General features: G+C 42.9%; 1 protein-coding gene and 1 long non-coding RNA gene across 4 annotated transcripts in view; one reads left to right on the top strand and one right to left on the bottom strand.

The window, feature by feature from the left end:
• Positions 1–4,933, bottom strand: part of ATP6V1C1 (ATPase H+ transporting V1 subunit C1) — a 23,726-nt gene extending 18,793 nt beyond the window's left edge. The window contains exon 1 of one of the 2 annotated variants that reach the window (XM_081013205.1): positions 4,834–4,933. In XM_081013205.1, the coding sequence (XP_080869331.1) occupies positions 4,834–4,848 (15 nt within the window). In that variant the 5' untranslated portion in view covers positions 4,849–4,933. Of the gene's footprint in view, positions 1–911; positions 1,092–4,833 lie in introns of those variants that run through there. The other variant, XM_081013204.1, reaches the window with a different exon arrangement.
• On the top strand, positions 1,215–8,788 carry LOC308481191. 2 transcript variants are annotated; one of them, XR_013988517.1, is made up of 3 exons: positions 1,215–1,422; positions 2,786–2,957; positions 7,069–7,570. It is a non-coding gene; the product is annotated as an uncharacterized lncRNA (long non-coding RNA). The 2 variants fall into 2 exon arrangements; XR_013988518.1 differs by lacking the exon at positions 7,069–7,570 and adding an exon at positions 8,377–8,788 and having other exon boundaries at positions 1,221–1,422.
• Positions 8,789–20,529: the final 11,741 nt, after the last annotated feature.

The following is a 20,529-nucleotide window of genomic DNA, read 5'->3' on the forward strand; positions in this document are numbered from 1 at the left end:
AATATTTCAAACCAAAGACTCCCAGCCCAGGGGTGAGGAGTCTGTGGCCCTCCAGATGCTGTCAGAGTCCCCAGCCAGCGTGACCAATAAGTGTCATGGGAGTTGGGCTGCAACAACATCTGGAGGGCCCACCCTTGATCTAGAGGACATCTTTTCACATTGCTGTCACAAGACTCAACAATAGACAGCCTGCCAGCAAAGTATTTTTTTATAGAGATCTGATTTATTCTGGGTGGCAGGAGATGAATGAACAAAGTCGTAAAAGAACACACAAATCTGCAAGATGAGATTGGTATGTCAGCATGATTTAAATAATTGGAAGGGGGGAGGGAGAATCAGTACACTTAACTAAACTGCAATGTGACTGGATATCCAGCTCTTTGAAGAGACCCTCCACACGGAAAAAATAAAGACACGTTTGTTTGTGAAGGGCTCGTCCTTTGCTTCTGCCTTTCTCCTGTCAACGTGCGAGGAACAGATTTGCAGGATTTCGCTTGTTACTACCCCCACATGCGAAAGCTTAGGTCGGCAGCTTCGCCGTGGCGCCAGCCTTTACACGCACTGCACTATTTCAGGAAGTGGGATCTAGCCCGCAAATGACCGCCGTGCCCCACTGACGCCGCTAATCCATAATAATAATCATAATAATAATAATAATAATAATAATAATATTAAGACACCACCAATGGGAAGACCTGAGTGGGGCGCGGGGGAAGCAAGCTTGAGAGCACCCATTAAAAAACCCAGCGGTCCCCAGGAGAGAAATCCGCCCTCCGGCCACCCTCTCGGTAAGGAGAGCCAGAGGTCAGGGCGAAGGGAAGCGGGGAACCTGCCTCCTTTCCGGACGAGGCACCAGGGGCCTAGTGGCCCAGCCTGCCCTAAGGGGGCTGCCGCCGGGGCCTCTCACTCACCGGCGTCTGCAGAGCGGGGCACGAGTGGAGCGGCGGAGCTCAGGCGCGGGGGGAACCGGCGGACGCCGAAAGGGGCCCTTCCCGTCACTCCATGGCCTTCGCGGGAGCAGCGGCGCCTGCCAGCACCATCACGTGACGACCGGCGGGGAACGGATCAGCTGACCAGGCGCTTCCCGTTTGGGAGCCCAAAGTCAGCCGCAGTTACCCCGGATGGAGAGGGGCGGAGCTCCGAGGGGGAAGCCGGAGAGCGAGGGGCGGCGGGCGGGGCTAAGGGTTGCCTTGGAGCCGGAGCTCGGTTGGTGATTGGTGGAGAACGCTTGGGAACAACAGCGGACAGCCGCTAGGGGCGCCAGTGTCAAGGGAAGAGCCCGCGCTCTCCCACTGCGAAGCTCAGATTTATGTGGGGACGGCGAGAAAGGTTGTCCCGCAAGTATGATTTAATTAACGGTGCAGTCCCAGCCCGGTCTACTCGGAAGTAGGTCCTGTCAAATTCAGCAGGGTTGATTCCCAGGTAAATGGGATTAGGTTGGCAGCCTAAATTATGATGGGGAGGAAGAAAAAAATAAATCAGAATTTACATATAATAATATTCGTTTCTTGGGAACTAGGGCTAAGCTTCGGCATTCGTTCTGAAAGCCAGGACGATATGATGAAGTCAGAGAGAAGGCATGAAAAATGGCAGGTTGATTCTGTTAAATGAACAAATGCAGCAGTAACGTTAGAGGGCAGTACTTTTAATTAGGAACATCCAGGTATTTGGGAAAGAGTAAAGCATATTATTTACATTCAACTTCTGATATCTGCAATTAGGACAGGGGAAGACTCTTGTCTAAAAATCCCTGGAGAGCTGCTACTCCCATAACAACCAGTGTAGAGTACTGAGCTAGTACTCTGACCGCTAGTTTCACTCGGTATGAGGCGATTTTCTGATAAACTAATATTTTTCTTCTTCGAATGTGGAGTTTTCTGCATGTTATGAAGAAGGGGAGCAGGAAGGAGTTGAGCCTCGTGGAAATTCCAAGCAACGCAGGTTGTAACGTTATTAAGTAAACAATGCCACCATATTAAGAGCACGTGCAAAAGGAGTTGTGTAGGTTTAAAGCACAACTCTATGCATGTTTCCTCTAGAAGCAAGTCCCGCTTTCACTATGTAGGATGAAGCTTACTTCCCAGTAAATGTGCATAGGACTGTTGCCCCAGTTTGATCATCTTGGATGAAAAACAGGTTTCACCAAGGGTTGCTGGGACAAAGAAACATCATGGTTGCTCCTCTCCCAACACCATTTATTTCATTAATTAATTACTTTGTCCCGGTAGCCCTGGTGAAACCTGGAATCTGTTTTGTGGCCTGCAGAACTTAAGCTAATGAAGTCTGTGCTCCTATGCAAACTTGCAGGGATATAAGCCCCGTTGAACGTAGTATGAGATACTTCTCTGAATAAACATGGATACGATTGCACTGTAAATCTACAAAGTGCCTCCCCTCCAACGTTATCCAGGAGTTCAGGAAAACTAAGGAGGTTGGTCACACATTTATGACCTAGGCTTCTTTGGGAGTGGGGATGAGAATGGGGAGGGCCTGAACTGGCCCTACAGCCAGCACTTGACAGTATTGGGCCCAATCAGTACACAAGTTGCAGGCTGGTGGAGCCTGAAGCAGGCTTTTGTCTGTCTCCTGTCCTGCCCCAACCAGCATGAATGACAGGGTTGTGGATGGACTACTAGCTACACTGCTCTGTCACACTCAGCTACTGCCTAGCCATGGTTTCAAGTTGTTTTGCCAGTTGCCAGATAGGGAACAAATAAATGCAGTGTTTTTCACAAACAGAAAGAGAGGGAATCTAACAGCCATAACAATGTGTTTGCCAATACAGGTCCAACGTCCATTTCTAGATTGTGGTGATTAACTGCAAGAACACATCAATAAACACCAGGATGAACAAGCAGAATAACAAGGCAGATATTATCCAACTCTCAAATAGAAGGCAAATGTAGTGAAAAATATAAGACATGCATGAAATACATAGTGCTGTGAGTACAGAAAAGGTAAACAAATTTGAGTTTGCAATAAATGGGGATACCACTTCAGCCGCACCAGCTGTGATTTGCATGATCCCTACATGGATTGTGGGTGAACAACCACCAGCTAAACACTGCCTGAAAGTACCTTGTAATCTAATCTTGCACCTTGATACTTAGACATTAATCCTTGAAGTTCCAATTAACATACAGTTTCTTCTTGTGTATTGTTCTGGGTGCACAAAACTTGACAAAACTAAAGTCACATCCACGCCATATGGTTAAAACACATTTAAAACACATGGCTTCATTCCAAAGAATCCAGGCACTAGTAGCTCTGTGAGGGGTAAATGACAGGAAAATACTTAAATGTGTAGCACATTGTGGTCGCTACATATGTGGAGCACAGCACATTCAGTTGCCTGCAATGTAGCGTGGCATGACAATTAAATTGCAGGCCAATCAGTCTTCATGGTTGGTGATAACTCTGGAAAGTGTGGCAGGAGAATTAAGAGTTCTACTGTACACTCATATTCTGTGGGGTCTGCCACATTTCTAGTACAGTACTTGTATACTGGTAAGTAATTGCTGTTGGGGAATGGGACTCAATACCAGGAAGGCACCAAGATACATTGTGATAAATGGTGGAGTAATATCCTAATTTAGGAAGATCCTTCTTTGAATAGTACTGCAACGGCACTCAGCCACTAACTTTCTTTGGAATACTTACATGCATATTTATCAGAGCTGCAGTATCTTGTGGTTTGTTCGCTCTTACAGAAAATGATACATTTTAATGCAGATTAAAACTTGGTTTAATTTTTAGACCTGCATCGATAAAGGTTATAAGAGAAATTGTTATGGGTCAATCGAAGTCTGCTTTTATTGTCTGCTCAAATACATTTATACTCAGAAGTAAGTCCCATGGCTTACTGGGGTTTTGAAGTCATGTCTCCCCAGTTCAAGTCGAACACTCCAGTTAGCATAGGATTTACTGTTCATACATGTCTATAGGATTACCACCCTAGTTATAATTTTGTGCTTCACAAAAAGCAAACATTACTCAGTCCACAGAGGTTCGAATCATATGTTACAGTGTGCAGCACAATGCGTGCTTACTCAGAGAAGTATCATCAAGCCTTATTATTTAAATTAGGTCCTAATAGTTTGCAGATGCTTAAGACTAGTAATAATCCATTACTGCATTCCGATTTTCAGGAAAAGTCCTCTATTACAATAACAGCAGCAGCTCCTTTCTCACGGAGTCTAGATTGGGAAGGTAGCAAAGACCATCTACTTATTTTCCTTTCCTTTTTATCCTATCCTTCTTCCAAGGAGCACAGGTAGAATACATGGCTCTCCCCCACCTGTTTTAATCTCACCACAATCCTTGCAGGTTAGTTAGGCTGAGTGAAAGTAATTGGCCATTTTTTAATGGCTTAGTGTCAATTTTAATTCAAATCTCTTCAGTTCTAGTATGGGGATATGTACACATCTTGCATCTAAAGCTCCCCCCAAAGAATCCTGGGAACTGTAGCTTACCCCTCACAGAGCTACCGTTCCCAGCACCCTTAACAAACTACAATTCCCAGGTTTTCTGGGGGGTGTACTTTAAATGCATGGTGTCTATGCAGTCTAACACTGCTACAAGCTACACCTATTGAAATTTGCTCTTCTACACAACAATTAAAGCGGTAAAGTCTTGTCCCCTTTTGCATCTTACTACCTTACAGATCAATTGATGCAATCCCGAGTGCACGGTGCCACAAAAAGAATAAGTACTGTACAGCTGGGAAGGGAAACCAGATGTTCTTGGAATCCAGTTCTCATTAATTCCAGCCAGCATGGCCAATGGTTAAGGAAAACAGGGGTTTGCGTCCAATTTCATCTAGGGACTCCATACCTGCAGGCACACCATGCTTGATAATGCTGAAGAAAGCACTTGCCAGTCTGAGTCTATTGAAAATTCCTTCCTGGCCCCAAATAAGGTAGTCAGTGTGGCACCTGTTAAGTAAGCAGAATTTTATTTGGTGCCCAACATCCAATGTCACCCAGCATCTAATTTCTGCATGTAGCAGTTTTGAAGCAAGTGGATTTAATGAATAGCTTATATTAAGGTTACCAGACGTCCCCGTTTCCCGGGGACAGTCCCTGGATTTACAAACCAGTCCCCATACAAAATCCATTAAAGTTGAAAAGTGTCCCCGGATTCATTGAAAAAAATCTGGTAACCTTAGCTTATATACAAGGGAAGGAGTCGTTTCCTGAACCCAATGGGCTACCACAGCAGAGATATAAAAAGTAAACCACACCATCATTATCTTTACAAATAATCCTGAACATCCGTGATTATGACTATCCTACAGGGGTCAAGCGGAGGTTAGATCATTATCACTCACTTCAGAAGCATTGGCCACATAGGGTTGCTATAAGTCCTCTTTTTCCAGGACATGCCCTCTTTTTCAGGGGAAAGATTTCTGTCCTGGCAGATTTTTTGATTTTGCTAAAATGTCCTAGTTTTTTTCCTTTGGTACCAAACCACTCTCTTCTTCTTCTCTCTCTCTCCTTTTCATTTTCTCCTATCCCCCCCTCTCTCCCTCCCTTTCTCTTCCTTCTACATAAAAAGTCACCATTTTGTTTCATTGCTTTTCCTGGGCTTTAATTAATTATTTTGTATGCCTTCCCACCACCCCACGGACACCCCAAAGAGGAGGAGGCAGCTTTTTATTTACATGTCTCCCTCTCTCTCCCCCCCCCCACCCATTTTGCATGCACAAATTTTGCTGCATCCCTCCCTGGCACCCTCCAATGTTGCTCCAGCGTGTGCCCCACCCACAGCATGCCCTGGTACTTGCCAACTCCTGCTCACACACCCCTCCCTTCCCCAGGCACCAGCAAATGTGTCCTTTTCGCTCTTCAAAATACAGCAACCCTAAAGTAGTGGTGATTATGAGTATTGCCTTGCAACAATGCGTGCCTAATCAAGTCAAAAGGATTCTACCCATTCTCTATAGATGTCTTCCTGTAAAAGAAAAAGAAAAAGGGGGCTTCCACCTTTTCCTGTTTCTGCCCAGTGCCTTTAATGGCAGCGTGGGACTGGTGGGACCAGGAGGCTGGTGGGACCAGGAGTCTAACAACATCTGGAATGCCTAGGTTCTGTATTTGTGTCCAATTGCACCAGCTGTGTGTGTCTTTGTGTGGGAGACCTAAGTGATTTTGTATGTGTTATAGAATGGTCAAGGGTAAAATAAATATTACATATAGATCAAGCAACAGTGTTATATATGTAAGTCAATTTTCCTTCATTATACTTTGGTATTTATCAGCTTCTGATTAACTTCCTTCACCCATATTTGAACTCGAAAGGGGATGATCCTGTTAGTTGTAGACACTTGTTTAAATTTCTCTTTTTGAAAGCCACACATTTGTTAAAATTTATATATTTTAAATTGTATATATAATTAGAAAAGGGGGCTGTTGCAGTCATAAATGGGGGTTCTTTCATTATCTTTGAAAATATTATTTCGTACCTTTTGCAAGCTGCTCTATTGACAAATTCAGTTACTATCTAAAACTTTAGCTCTTAAAAAGTTGCTTACTTTGAGGGATTCTGTTGATGATGACACAAGGTTTGATAGAATGATGGCAGGCTTAAGACAGATGGTGACTTCATAATAAGCAGTTCTAGACTTTTGAGTTTTGGAAGGGTGAACTGCTGTTTATTTCACAATGATATTTCCAGTTTTCATTGTATCTTGTGCAGCTAATAATGGCATCATTCACACCTAACATAGCCATATATTGACTTCACAAACAGTATTTATTTTATTTGCCAAAAAAATCTCGAAAACAGCAAATAGTGCACTGGAAGCGGACTTAGGCTGCAGTCCCCACTATGTCTACTCAAAAGTAAGTCCTAATGATTCCAGGGTTATACAGACTGTGATCAGGAAAAGAAATCCAGACCACAAAAGGGAAAGGTATAAATCAGTTTTATTGATTACAAGGGCAGTGCAATTGTCCACAAGGATAGCAGACAATTCAAAACAAACACCCACATGGCTTTAATCACCACAGGGGACGTAATTATTGATCACAGGTAGTTTACACAGGTAGCAACATAACTTTACAATTTCAGTAAGGGAAGGTGGCCAGTTTTCCAGTCTTCAAGTGGAAGCAAGTCCACCTTTTCTAGTCTCTCCAATGCAAGTTTCACCAATGGAAAAAAGGAGACTGTCCTGCTGTCTGTTGTCCAGGGAGGTCTTCTTCAAAGCCTTATCTTCATTTGACACAACTGGAACTAATGTCACATTGTTCTCACTTACTTACATTTTGCTTTCCCCTTTATCCTTATGCAAGAATTTTTCCACCTCCCGTGCTTGCAAAAATTGATAAATGACCTCATGGTACTCTTTCATTATTTCCTTGACTACATACTACAGTGGTACCTCGGGTTACATACACGTCAGGTTACAGAAGCTTCAGGTTACAGACTCCGCTAACCCAGAAATAGTACCTCGGGTTAAGAACTTTGCTTCAGGATGAGAACTGAAATCGTGCTCCAGCGGTGCGGTGCCAGCTGGAGGCCCCATTAGCTAAAGTGGTGCTTCAGGTTAAGAACAGTTTCAGGTTAAGAATGGAACTCCGGAACGAATTAAGTACTTAACCCGAGGTACCACTGTATAGGGACGCGGGTGGCGCTGTGGTCTAAACCACTGAGCCTAGGGCTTGCCGATCAGAAGGCCGGCGGTTCAAATCCCCGCAACAGGGTGAGCTCCCGTTGCTCAGTCCCTGCTCCTGCCAACCTAGCAGTTTGAAAGCACATCAAAGTGCAAGTAGATAAATAGGTACTGCTCCGGCGGGAAGGTAAATGGTGTTTCTGTGTGCTGCTCTGGTTCACCAGAAGTGGCTTAGTCATGCTGGCTACAGGACCCAGAAGCTGTACGCCGGCTCCCTCGGCCGCAACCCCAGAGTCGGCCACGACTGGACCTAACGGTCAGGGGTCCCTTTACCTTTACCTTACCACTGTATAGCTGCTACATGAATGGTGTGGTACCTGCTTAAAATGGCCTTATAAGTTTCTGGGTGAATGTGGAACAAAGCCATAAACTTTAACCTATTTTACTAATACCACAAGTTGTCCGGCTTGAATATACTCGCCATTGTTCCATTGACCTTTCCTCCATATACAAAGTACTTCCTCTTAGGTTTCTTCCAAATTCTGTAAATGCTACATGACCTTTCTTAGTTTAGTTCGAAGCCTGGCTTGTCAGCATCCAATCAAGATATGATCTGCACATTCTGCCCATCTCTATACTGTTGTTAGCTGCAAGCATAATAATAAATCATCATAGATCCAGAGGGAAAAGCCTCGCTCAGGTTAGACAACCTGGACCAGGCTTTCAAAATGCCATTGACAAGTAATGGCTTTTTTTTTTCCTTTTAGGGGACAGTCTCAGGCCTTGGAGAGATCCAGCACTTCCGTTGCAGGATCAAGACTTCTAGTATCAAGCAGCAGAACAAAATGTTCCCTAGTTAGTTATGTAGAAGGCTTCCTTGACTACAATAGGAGACTTCTTTGAAACCTAATTAGAATGGAGGAGAGACAATTTGGAAGGGTTGCACTGCGTTCTCTCTCTCTCTCTCTCTCTCTCTCTCTCTCTCTCTCTGTGTGTGTGTGTGTGGTTGCCATGAGTACAAGGTGCCTGCAACAGTTTTTATTATTTGCAAATGTGCCCATGCCCCTCCCCAGACTGGTGACCTATGATATAGCTTGATAAACGGGTTGGAGAACTTGAATGCTTGTGTCCTGTTTTGTGACATTTCAGTTTTCTGAATAAAGGTCTTGCTCTAATGGACTTTGAAACATAATAAACAGTGTCAATACATCTGAAAGCAACCATATAAAACAAGCATACAAACAAGATAATAAACATCTAATCATGGGCATATCCAGGATTTATGTTGGTGGGGGCAGGCTTTAAATGGGGGCGGGAAGACCCTCAGTTAATTATTTTTTATTGGTCTTGGCCACCCCGGCTACACCCATGCATCTAACTCACCTGTTCACAATGCATCAGGAGAATCCTGAGGAGGATGGGGACTAAAAGTCTAAGGAAAAGCGTGGCCTCATGGAGTCCGAGTCGTGAGGGAGCATGATATGTGAGACCATAGAATGTGTTCACTGCATGCTTACATGGCATAGATGTTAAGTTTAGGTGCCTTCACTTGCAATGCCCATGCTTCGTATAATAAATTTATAAACACACTACTTTTCTTAGGATGGAACGGGGAGGGAGGGTTATCCTAAAACTTTATTGTTTTGTATTTTTTAAGAAAATTAACAGAATTATATAAGATAATTATAACTTCCACAAATACAACAGCTTAGTTCCACAAGGAGTAAACCATCTAATACTTGTGATAGCTGTCATGGGTTTCCAAATACAGTAGTGTAAACATGTTTCTAAAAGGGAATCTTATCTGTTTCTGAGAGATTATTTTTATTACTGCGATTAGACTTTCATCTTATAGAACCAAATAAGTCAGTTTAAGATTAGCTACTATTGCCAAATCACATTGAACATAAAATGTGTAGGGCCCTTCATTTCTGTTTTCACAGTTGGCAAGTTTTTCTACAGAAATAGCATTCCAAAAAAATAAAAGATTGGATTGTGCAAAACTGTTTCTTGCCACCAACAACCTCTTTACACACATCACCAGAAACTTGCTTTTCCAGACACAGTTTAAGGAACCTGAACCAACAGGCTTTAAGCCAGCAGATAAAAATATTAATGAACCTGTGCTCTCACCTCAAGTGGAAAAATTCCCTTCTCCATTCTCAAAGAGAGCTAGTGATGTCTAGTTCTCAGCATAGGTCAACCACCAAGGGGACCAAAGCTATCTCTGTCCCATAGCTAAGCCTAAAACAAGATCAAAATGGCTCTAGATAATCAGTGTCTCCTACATGGAAGCCATAGCTGCTCTAACTGGCCCATCCCTCACACCCTGCATGCCTCCCTCTGTCTTGGACTGCTCTGACCATCCTGCCTCCTGCCTTGTGGGTGGTGCCAACCCCCATATATCGCTGTCCCCCCTCTCCTGGGTCAGTCCCCTGGTCCCCTGCTTCCACACTCTTCAGAGCCCTGCCTGTCCCTGGCAGAAACACATAGAGAATTAGGCAAGGGACTTTACCTTGTCAGGATTCTGCTGTAAAGTGTATCAGGTAAGGACAGATGAAGTGACTCTGAAAAGACAAAGAGTACGTTTCTCTCACCACTGAGCAGCTACTGAAAGTTCCCACATGTTAGAGGAACAGCCTAGTATGGCAGCTAACGTTGGACCTGGGACCTGAAGTCCAAGCCCCACAACCCAAGAGGCCCTCAAATGACCACCCAGAGAGTGAAATGTGAGGGCAATGGCATACAGATTCTGTATTCACACTCTGGCTGACACAAACATGCCACAGGCTTCCAGCGTTGATACTGCTTGCTGCAGCACCCCATGAAAAAAACAAAACACAACCATGTTATAGCCAGGGGCAGTTAGCTGTGCGTGCATATGCTGTAGTTACAGATGCTCATTTTATTAATTTTGCTTTTAAAATATTTTCCTTCACAAAATATTGCTTATTCCCAAGTAAATATGTTCAGCATTTGGGCAGCGGAAGCAAACTGATTTTTATTCCTTGTGGTCATGATGGTGCTATGATTTAACCTTGCTTAAAACTGCACACTGCAAAGTTCTTTAAAAAGAAAACAGGATTGACTGTTGTTGCTGCTCCATTTTGTTCAAACATATCATGAAGGTAGAGGCAGTGGTAAATTATGGAATGGGTGGTGGTGGAGGAAAGAGGAGAAATGTTAATTGTGTCAATTAGGTGCTTTGCGACTGGAGATCTCTGTAAGAAAGACCATTAAGTCCAGGATGTAAAAAGCACACAGCTGCAACACAGGAGAGGCTTTCCAGATCAGAGACCGGGAGGGGGGCAGTTTTCTTTCATATTTGACCCTGACACATATTTCCATACACTCTGTAGAAATTAAAGTCTCTGCCAAAGAGTGGAAACCTTCCTTGTTCCAAGTTGGCCTGTGGTTGTATAAGCACTGCTGCTGCTGTTTTCCATCTCTGCTCAAGGCAGTAATGGGAGCTATGTGCATAGTTTAAATTGTAGCAGTCAAAGGCAAATATCTTGGAACTGTTTCACCAATCCTCCCTAAGTTTAGGTATTTAAACAACCTGAGCTTGGTAGCCCATAATCCTGGTTCTCATAGGCAACCGACCATTTGGCATTATTTACGTTTTTAAATTCATGGTGATGAATGAATTCATACAAAGGAGGATACAGCCCTAGAGATTCCATTTTCGATCCTGGTGAATTCCATTCTTAAAGAATACCAATACAGACACAGCAGCTGTGGGATCCGGCTCCTTTTTCAACCGGGGCCAAACAGGGTTTCAAATGACATAAGCAGACTAAAGTTTCAAAGCAGCACATGCCTGGAAGGACATTCTATTCTGCCCAGATAATTCCTAAAATATGATCTGCAATGAATGGCTAGTCAGATGGAGTCTCTCAAGAATGCTGTGTGTTTGAGTTGATCCATTGTTTATGCAGAAATCCTCAGGCAACAAGATTACAGAGCAGCAATCCTATATCCATTCACTGGGGAGTAAGCTTTGTTGTAAACTCAGTGTGACTTACTTATGAGCAGACATATATTGGGTTGTGCAGAAAGAAAAAACACTTTCCACAATATGTTTCAAGGTCGTCCTTTCCCTTAGGCACAGCAAGCATCAGGCAGCAGATGCAGGAACAGGTCAGGTGGGGAAGTGGCTGCAATGGCAGAATTGGTAGTGGTCTTCCTTGCATGCCCTAAGCTAGCCTACAGGTCTCAAGTTTAGTGGGGGAAGCTGCCCCATCACCAGTGTTGACATAAGAGTCAGCTGCCGATTTGGTCCGCTTCTGTATGTGGAATAGTTAGGAGGGAGTCCCTGTCTTTTCCTCTGCTCTGACCAATTTGCTTAGAAGTACAGTTGTACCTCGAGTTACAAACACCTTGGGTTACAGACTCCGCTAACCCGGAAGTAGTACCTCAGGTTAAGAACTTTACCTCAGAATGAGAACAGAAATTGTGCAGCGGCAATACCACGGCAGTGGGAGGCCCCATTAGCTAAAGTGGTACCTCAGGTTAAGAACGGTTTCGGGTTAAGAATGGACCTCCGGAACGAATTAAGTTCGTAACCAGAGGTACCACGGTAAACACCTTCTGATTCTGTGGGTTTTCCTTTCAGTAAATATGCTCAGGACTCTTAGCATAAGGATATTTCCTCACATATATTTTCACAAATAAACCTAATACTACCTCATCCACATTACTACCTGCCACAAAAATTGTTTTTGCACAAGACTGGGCACCTGAGAAAAAGGACACGCAAATCAGTAACGAGGAAGTGGCAACATAAACGACTACTGAAACCGGATTCCAACAAAAACATTGTGGGAGAAATCTGGTAGGCTGTATTTGGAGTCATTTGTTTTGATGACAGCCGTTTTCTGATATCTGAACCGTCCCTTATAAATTTATTATTAATCCTTTCCCCTCTCCTAACAGAATTGTTGTATATTGCATTACTTTTTCATTGCCACGGGCAGCTTTGGGATCAATTTTTCAACTAATGACATTTTGTACTGTAACTGAATTGCTGATTCACACAATTGCACTGAATTTTGACATGGCAAAGTCACTACAAGGCACCACCATATCCTGTATTTGTTTCTATGGTTCTTGGTGAAAAAGCTATCTTGCATTGGGTGCCTCTGGCATGGAAAATCATTGCTTACCACAGCTGATCACTTTTTTTCTATGTGCACACATTATTATATTCTACATTCCGTACACATGGAGATCTTGGTTTTTCTAGCAGATCTACATAGTTATTGCAATTATTGCAGTTATATCCCACAACTGCAATTATTGTGTTGGAGGGAATGGGAAAGGCATGGAAAACCTTAAAAAAAAAACAAAAACAGGATTATTTTCAAACAGATACCATGTAACTACACTCACCCTTGTTGATGGCAGGATCGAGAATACATATACAGTGGTACCTTGGGTTACATATGCTTCAGGTTACATACTCCGCTAACCCAGAAATAGTGCTTCAGGTTAAGAACTTTGCTTCAGGATGAGAACAGAAATTGTGCTCCTGTGGCGTGGCAGCAGCAGGAGACCCCATTAGCTAAAGTGGTGCTTCAGGTTAAGAACAGGTTCAGGTTAAGTACGGACCTCCGGAACGAATTAAGTACTTAACCCGAGGTACCACTGTAGATTGAAAGCAGCTTATTAGGGAGGGCTGCGTATATATCAGACCTTTAAAGCACCACCTCCCTGCATAGAGGCGTTAAAGTTTGTGTAGGATGTATTATGGATGTGCTTTAGAGGTTGACCATATGAACAATTTTGCATTCTGATAAACCATTCCTTTGCACTCAAGATGGATAAGTGTATACACTGCCTTAATTTCAAATGTCTTAAGAACCGACGCCAAGCTACCCAACCAGGCAAACTCAATCTTTTTCTAGCATTCATCTTTTCCCAGTACATCAACTATAAATCAGCAGTGATTATTGGGAAAAAAATTCTCAGCCATTTTAAACAACATTAAAGCAGTAATTTTCAACTTAATATCTGCAGGGAACACATCCCTCTGTTGATTTGTCTGTAAAGGCGCCTCTGTGCATTTGCTATACAGTCCTTCAGCATTGTCAAGGATCTTTGTGAGTCTTCACATTCTCAGTTCATATAGTTAGGTCTCATAGTTATGCTGCAGTAAAATTGCAACGTAGAACAGATTCAACCCACCTCTCTGGTTTCACCCATTGAGGTGGGCAAGCTCTATTTCAAAGGTAACTTCATCTTTCAATATATATATAGTAACTGATCATTCTAGTGAAGTACCTCTCAAAGTTTAATGTTTATGTTCACTTTAATACATTTAGAGGGAGGAAATAATAATAATAATAAATTTTATTTATATCCCGCCCTCCCCAGCCGAAGCCGGGCTCAGGGAAATGTTGCACTGCTGCACTTCTGCTTAAAATACGAATTAAAAATAAATGCTAATGAATGAGCAGGAAATGTAATGACAAAGGTACAAGCAGGTAACAATAAAAATGAAAACAGGAAAGCAGGGTCGGGGGAAACCACTGCGCCAATCTGTACTTGCAAGGATTGAGCTGCAAAAAAACACTAAAAAAAACAACAACACTACTACAACTGAGCACTTAAAAACAGCAGTGGGAGAGGACAATTGATAAAACAGAGGAATGCCATGGTGCATGGCTTTCTGCATTCTCTGGATTAATTGGGTGAAAAAATGGTATCAATTCCAGAGGAAAAAGCTAGTGTGAAAGCTAGTCTGACTTAATGTGAAAGTCACATTAATATAGCCAAATGATACCTAGCTTTAACATGTAGCAACATGAAGAATTACAGTAAAAATTACTGCAACCAGAGGGTGTTTCATGTTGGCACTTAATAAAATGTACACATAAAATTATTCCATTTAAAAATATGTTTGTCTGGCTTCCAGCTGGAAACTAATTACATGTTGAATTCTTGCCTTCTGCAGATCGAATTATGTAATCGCCTTATACTTGTACAACCGCGCAGTAAGCCATCAGTAAGTAATTGAAAAAATAAAATAAACAACTGGGTGTTGTTGTTTTTAAGCGTTTCCATCTGAGCTCATGAGCAAAGCAACAAAGCAAATTCATGAGCACAGTTGGCCTTAGTCTTGTGACATTATGGGCAAAATGTGCAGAATAATTATCTGATAGCTAAGGGCTACTGTCAGTTCCAGAGACCATACCTGTCCCTTTAAAATGATGGAGTAGCAAGAGAAGATGTTTCCCCTGCACCACCTGTGTCAATACCCCACCTTTGCCCACCTTCCTTTTCTGCCTGTAGTGAACCAAAACTCAGGTCCTGCATACTACAGCACTTGAGTGTGGGGATTGGCGGACCGGTGGATTAGGAAGCACAGTAGTGTCTTGTAATTCACTATATTTTGAAATTAAAGGGAAAGGCATGATCTCTGATTCTCAGCTGGCATCTGTAGTGGTGGTGTCCTTCAGAAATATGTCCAAGAGCTTGGCTTGCTCTTCTAGAGTACAAATCAGGCAGGAAGCAAGAAGGCATCACATTACTAAGAAATGAATAAATCCATCTTTCAGTTAACTGTTATAAGCTACATTGCAACCAGGGGGGCCATCTTGAATAAAATATTGTGGGGACCCACGTAAGTCCCACCCTGCATAAACAGTCACATGATGAAGTGCACACACACCATTTGAATGGGAATGCCCATCAACTTTGTGGTGGCCCAGCCCCCTCAGATATTTTATTGTGGGGGGCCCAAGCCCCCACAGGCCCTAGGAGTTGGCTCATAAGATTGCAACTCCATCAGTTTACAATCTATAGCAGGGGCAACTAACTTGGTGCCCTCCAGATGTTGCTCAATTCCAACTTCCGTAAGCCCCCCAGCACAACGACCAGGGATGGTGGAAAACATTTGGAGAACTCCGCGCTGGCCACCCCTCATCTTTAGTGAGTTATACTGTCATAGCAATCCTATTCCCATAAGAGTAGCCATGTTAGTCTTCTGCAGCAAAAACTAACACATTTATTAGAGTATACACCAATAGTGTAGCCTCAGGGCTAATCAAGTTCATGAAGCCTTTCCTACCTGGTGCCATCATTCTACAATTTTTTATGGTGGCAACCTTTTCTTCTAGACTCTGAACCTTTGGATTCAGTCCTTCTCCCATCACCTGCTTCCAAGGCTTCATGTACTCCCCAAGAGCCCATGGAAGATGAGGGAAAGTACACAGACCAGCATATTACAGTGGTACCTCAGGTTACAAACACCTTGGGTTACAAACACTTTGGGTTACAGACTCCGCTAACCCAGAAGTAGTACCTCGGGTTAAGAACTTTACCTCAGGATGAGAACAGAAATCGCGCAATGGCAGCATGGCGGCAGCAGGAGGCCCCATTAGCTAAAGTGGTACCTCAGGTTAAGAACGGTTTCAGGTTAAGAACGGACCGCCAGAACGAATTAAGTTTGTAACCAGTGGTACCACTATACATCCACTCACTCGGCTGGCCTGCCTCCAACCTGAACCATCTCTTCACTTAATCCAGGCCAGGGATCTTTGTATGACTTAAAGGGGGGGGGGGTGAAGCATGGTTGGCAGGCAGGCTGCTTTCTGATTACGGCACTCTGGGCTGGGAGATTTAAAGACTCTTCCTGTTCCTTGGCAAAAAACAAACAAAAAACAGAAAAAGAGTTATGCAGCTGCCCTAAAAGCACGTGTCGTTTTCACAGCCCCTTTTTACTCAAGGAAAGTTTTTCTTATCCTAGAGTGAGTGCATATGTGCCTGTCTCAGATGTCCCTTGCACTGGAGGTCTGCTGCCTGGGTATGGCTGCAGCAGGGAGTTGCAACTTGCTACAGGGCATTTTCCTGGCCTGAGTCCACTTTATCAGATGGAACTGATTAAGTGGAATCTAGAGCATGAAAACATGCACCACAATACATACGGCATTCTTTTTAAAGGTACCACAATGCTCTTTGTTGCTTTTGCAACAATCATCTGAGGTACGTAGGCCACTATATTATTTCCTTATTGCAGTTAAAGAACGTATTAATGCCTCCATCCATTACAACACTAGTCTCCTCCCTCTGCTCAAGATTTGTCCAGCATGTTCATTTTTCCCTCTTCCTGCCACCCGGCCGTAGTATCCCAGCCCTGGTTCCTCAAGTCTATAGGGAAATGGATGTATCTCCATACAGATCTGACCTGCGCGGTGACCTGTTTCCCAAATAGAGCAGGGTTTGCACTGTTTCTGCTGGAGATACAAGCCATACAACAAATCCAGGAAATGAAAAACCAAAACATCAGCGAGTAAACTCATACTTCCTAACGATGCAGTAAGAAAGGCAAGCATCAAATACCATGACAAGAAGAAAGAATAAGAAGTAATAATGAATAATAAAAAGCAACATGGAACATATAGCACAGCAGGCGAGGCTAGTAGTGTGTATGACAATATGTTAGGATCAATGTAATTGAGAACTAAGTCCCACTATGTCCAATGGAGCTCACTCTTAATTTATGCACAGGACTGTGGTGCTACTGTCTTCAAAGTTCTTTATTTAAAGGACCAGCTTTCTTCAAATTTTATGTTTGGGATTATCCTGGGGGGAAATTGTTTCAACACAACCCTTAACAATTATAAATTTGTCTTGGTTTATAGCATATTAGATTTGCTAAAGGCAGAGAAATTAGTTAACTTCTTAGAATGAATGATGCCTTTGTAGTAAATAAGTTAGCATGCCTGCCAAATAAATAAACAGTAGAACTATTGCTGTCCCATTGATCCTTGGCTTCTTCTAAGCAGACTTGTAATCTAACGGAGATCTTTACTACCTTCTGAGTCCAAACAACATCTACAGTGTTTATAGATAGTATTACTCCCCAGGACACTAATGCCTGAGATAACTTTGTACTTGTAGGATTCAAGTTGCTGTGGAAGATCTACATGATTTGCTTTCTCTGTTCCTCTAAAGGGTAGAAAACAGCTGCTTTTCTTTCATGCAGAAGAAAATTTCTCAAAATGTTAATAGACCACACCTGTCTGCAGCAGCCTCCTACAGATGTGGCAATATAACTATGTTGACACAAGTTTTCCCGTTGGCGTTGTGTTGGACTTCACCAGCACAAAGCAGTTTAGGAGTAATCATTTGCTTTCCAGTGGTAACCATGATAGCTTGATTTCCCTTGCAGAGCCTCTGCTATGAGCCCCACATTGGGCAAAATATTTCTGCATTGCAGGGGGTTAGACTAGATGACTCTCGTGGTCCCTTCCAACGCTACAATTTTATGGTTCTATGATTCCAGATCAGTTATCTGGAATATTATCTTCTGACATGGTGCTGAAGTGAGCATTGTGCAAACAATTTTGATCAGTGACACTTACTGTGAATCTCAAAGAAGACAACACTCCAGTCATAGAGATATATGATATGAGTATAATTAAGTTTACATATACACCTTGGCGCTCTCTCTCTCTCTCTCTCTCGTCTCTCGCTCAAAAAAGTTTTCTGCTTGAACTGTGTTTCGAACTTTTGTGTGGATAAGAAACTGGGATTTAGTATCCAGCTTCAGAATTGTTTACCTGACATGGCTGTGGGATCAGATGGAATGGAAGTTGGCAGATCTCAGGGGTTCTCTACTGACTCTAATGAAAGTGTTTTTATAGCATCTCTTTTGTGGTTTAATCTTATAGCATCATCGGAGGGTGGGACCAACTCCTGAGCAAGCCCAGGATCTAAACTAAGCCCCGTGATATCTGCAAATATGCTCAGGCTTTTTTTCTTTGTACTTGCATTGTGCCACCAGGGTACGGGGTTATGCAGGTGGTGTATTTTTTAATTAATCTTTATTAAATGTTAAAACAAAAAGAAAGGAAAAAATACCACAGCTGTCCAAACATTATATACTTCAAAGAAACAAACTGACACAACATAAGATTGGCTGCTGATAAAATACTTAAGAATGAAAGAATAAATAAATAAAACAAAAGTAGGTAATTATTGAAAACGAAACAGGACGTGTGTTAACTGGTGTAAATGTGGTGCAATGCCAGCATAAACACTTTGCATAACTCCAGGATAGGACCTTACTATTAGAAAACATTGTGTCCAAAAGGATTAGTACTTGATACATTCAATATACAGTGGTACCTCGGGTTAAGTACTTAATTCGTTCCGGAGGTCCATACTTAACCTGAAACTGTTTTTAACCTGAAGCACCACTTTAGCTAATGGGGCCTCCTGCTGCCACCGTGCTGCCGGAGCACAATTTCTGTTCTCCTCCTGAAGCAAAGTTCTTAACCTGAAGCAATATTTCTGGGTTAGCGGAGTCTGTAACCTGAAGCGTATGTAACCTGAAGCGTATGTAACCTGAGGTACCACTTTAAAGTTTTTTGGGAGAGGGTGGGTGGGTGGGAACTGATTTGCCTGCCAAGAGAGGAGAGGACAATATATGGCAGATAGTATCCCGCTTGACAACAGACGGTTTTGAAGAGACAGGTAATAATTTATTTTTATTTTTTTACTGAGCACTGATGAGATAATTGGTTAATTTTCCACGTCACAGAGGTTATCAAATTATAATGATGTTATACCTCTTGTGTCCTTCCCAGATTCATATTTATGACCTAGAGGTAAAAATCTGTGTAACCTATAATAGGTAACCTTAATTATACCTTGAAGTTTGTATCAAATTATTTTGGTTGGTACCTATATATGTATAAATGCAATTTGTAAAGGAAAGAACAACCTTCATTCTGCCGATTCTCTATGGAAAGGCCCTCCATTTCAGGTAGAGAAGCTTTAAACGCATTTGCCTGTAACACAACTTTTCTTGTTAAACATTGTCTGAGTGTGGTCTGCAAAAGCAGGGTTGAGTATTAATAGCCAGTTCATAATTGCAGAGGATTAAAACGGTTTGGCACATATTATTTTGCTCATACTAGAATCCTCTAATCCTAGAGTTGGAGAGGATCTAGTCCAACCACCTGCCAGGGTTGGAAACAGCAACAGCACCCGATTGGTGGCCATCCAGCCTCTTCTTAAGGACTTTTAACCAAGGTGAATCTGCCCCCTTACAACACGATTTGTTGCAGCAAGACAACTTGCATTGTTAGGGTGTTTTCAGGAGCCAACTCCTAGGGGTTGAAGTCCCTTCACCGCTGTCCCCCAATTTAATATTTGAGCTCCCCCCCAGTTGATGAGCATTGCCATTCAAATGGTGTGTGTGCACTGTGTCATGTTTCCAATTATGCATGGTGGGGCTTACCTGCTCCCCCCATATTTTATTCAAGTTGGCACCCCTGGCAGGGCTTGAGCTAGCAGTCGGGAGGGATGGGTGGATAACTGGCTAGCTGAAGCCCATGCAGTCCATGGCTCAACACCCTCAAGCATAGGCTGCAGTCTTCTATACCTACTGATCTGGGGCAAGTAAAATTGAGCTCAAAGGGGCTTACTTCTGAATAATAATGATTGGTAGGCTTACAGTCTGCGTGACCTGGCTCCTTTAGGTCCCCCCCCCCTTCCCTCCCTGTGATGAACTGAAAGCTGCCTACAGAAAACAAGCATTTTAAAATAGTTGTGATTTGTCAGCAGTATATTCCACTCCCCACCCTCCACAAAAAGGTTGTAGCATAGACAGTAGTTCATACGGGCTACTCTATGTCCTCATTTACTACAAAGGTATAATTCTAAGAGGTTAACTCTGTGTCTTTGAAATGCTGTAGCGTGGAGTGTTTCTATTGAATTCTGATCAGCCAGCTATGCACTCCACAATAGGCCATGCCATTCCCCGCGCCAAAAAAAAAATTAGTCAGCATTCTTTTGCCATTGAGCACACTCAGTTCTCAGGGTTTCAACCCCACTCCAGGGTTTCCCCTTAAGGTTTTTTTTTGGTACTTCTGCTAACACTGAGGCTCCCTCCAAGACAGCTGATATTT

Source organism: Podarcis pityusensis (genome assembly GCF_964106645.2).
Source record: "Podarcis pityusensis genome assembly, chromosome: 7".
Classification (NCBI taxonomy): domain Eukaryota; kingdom Metazoa; phylum Chordata; class Lepidosauria; order Squamata; family Lacertidae; genus Podarcis; species Podarcis pityusensis.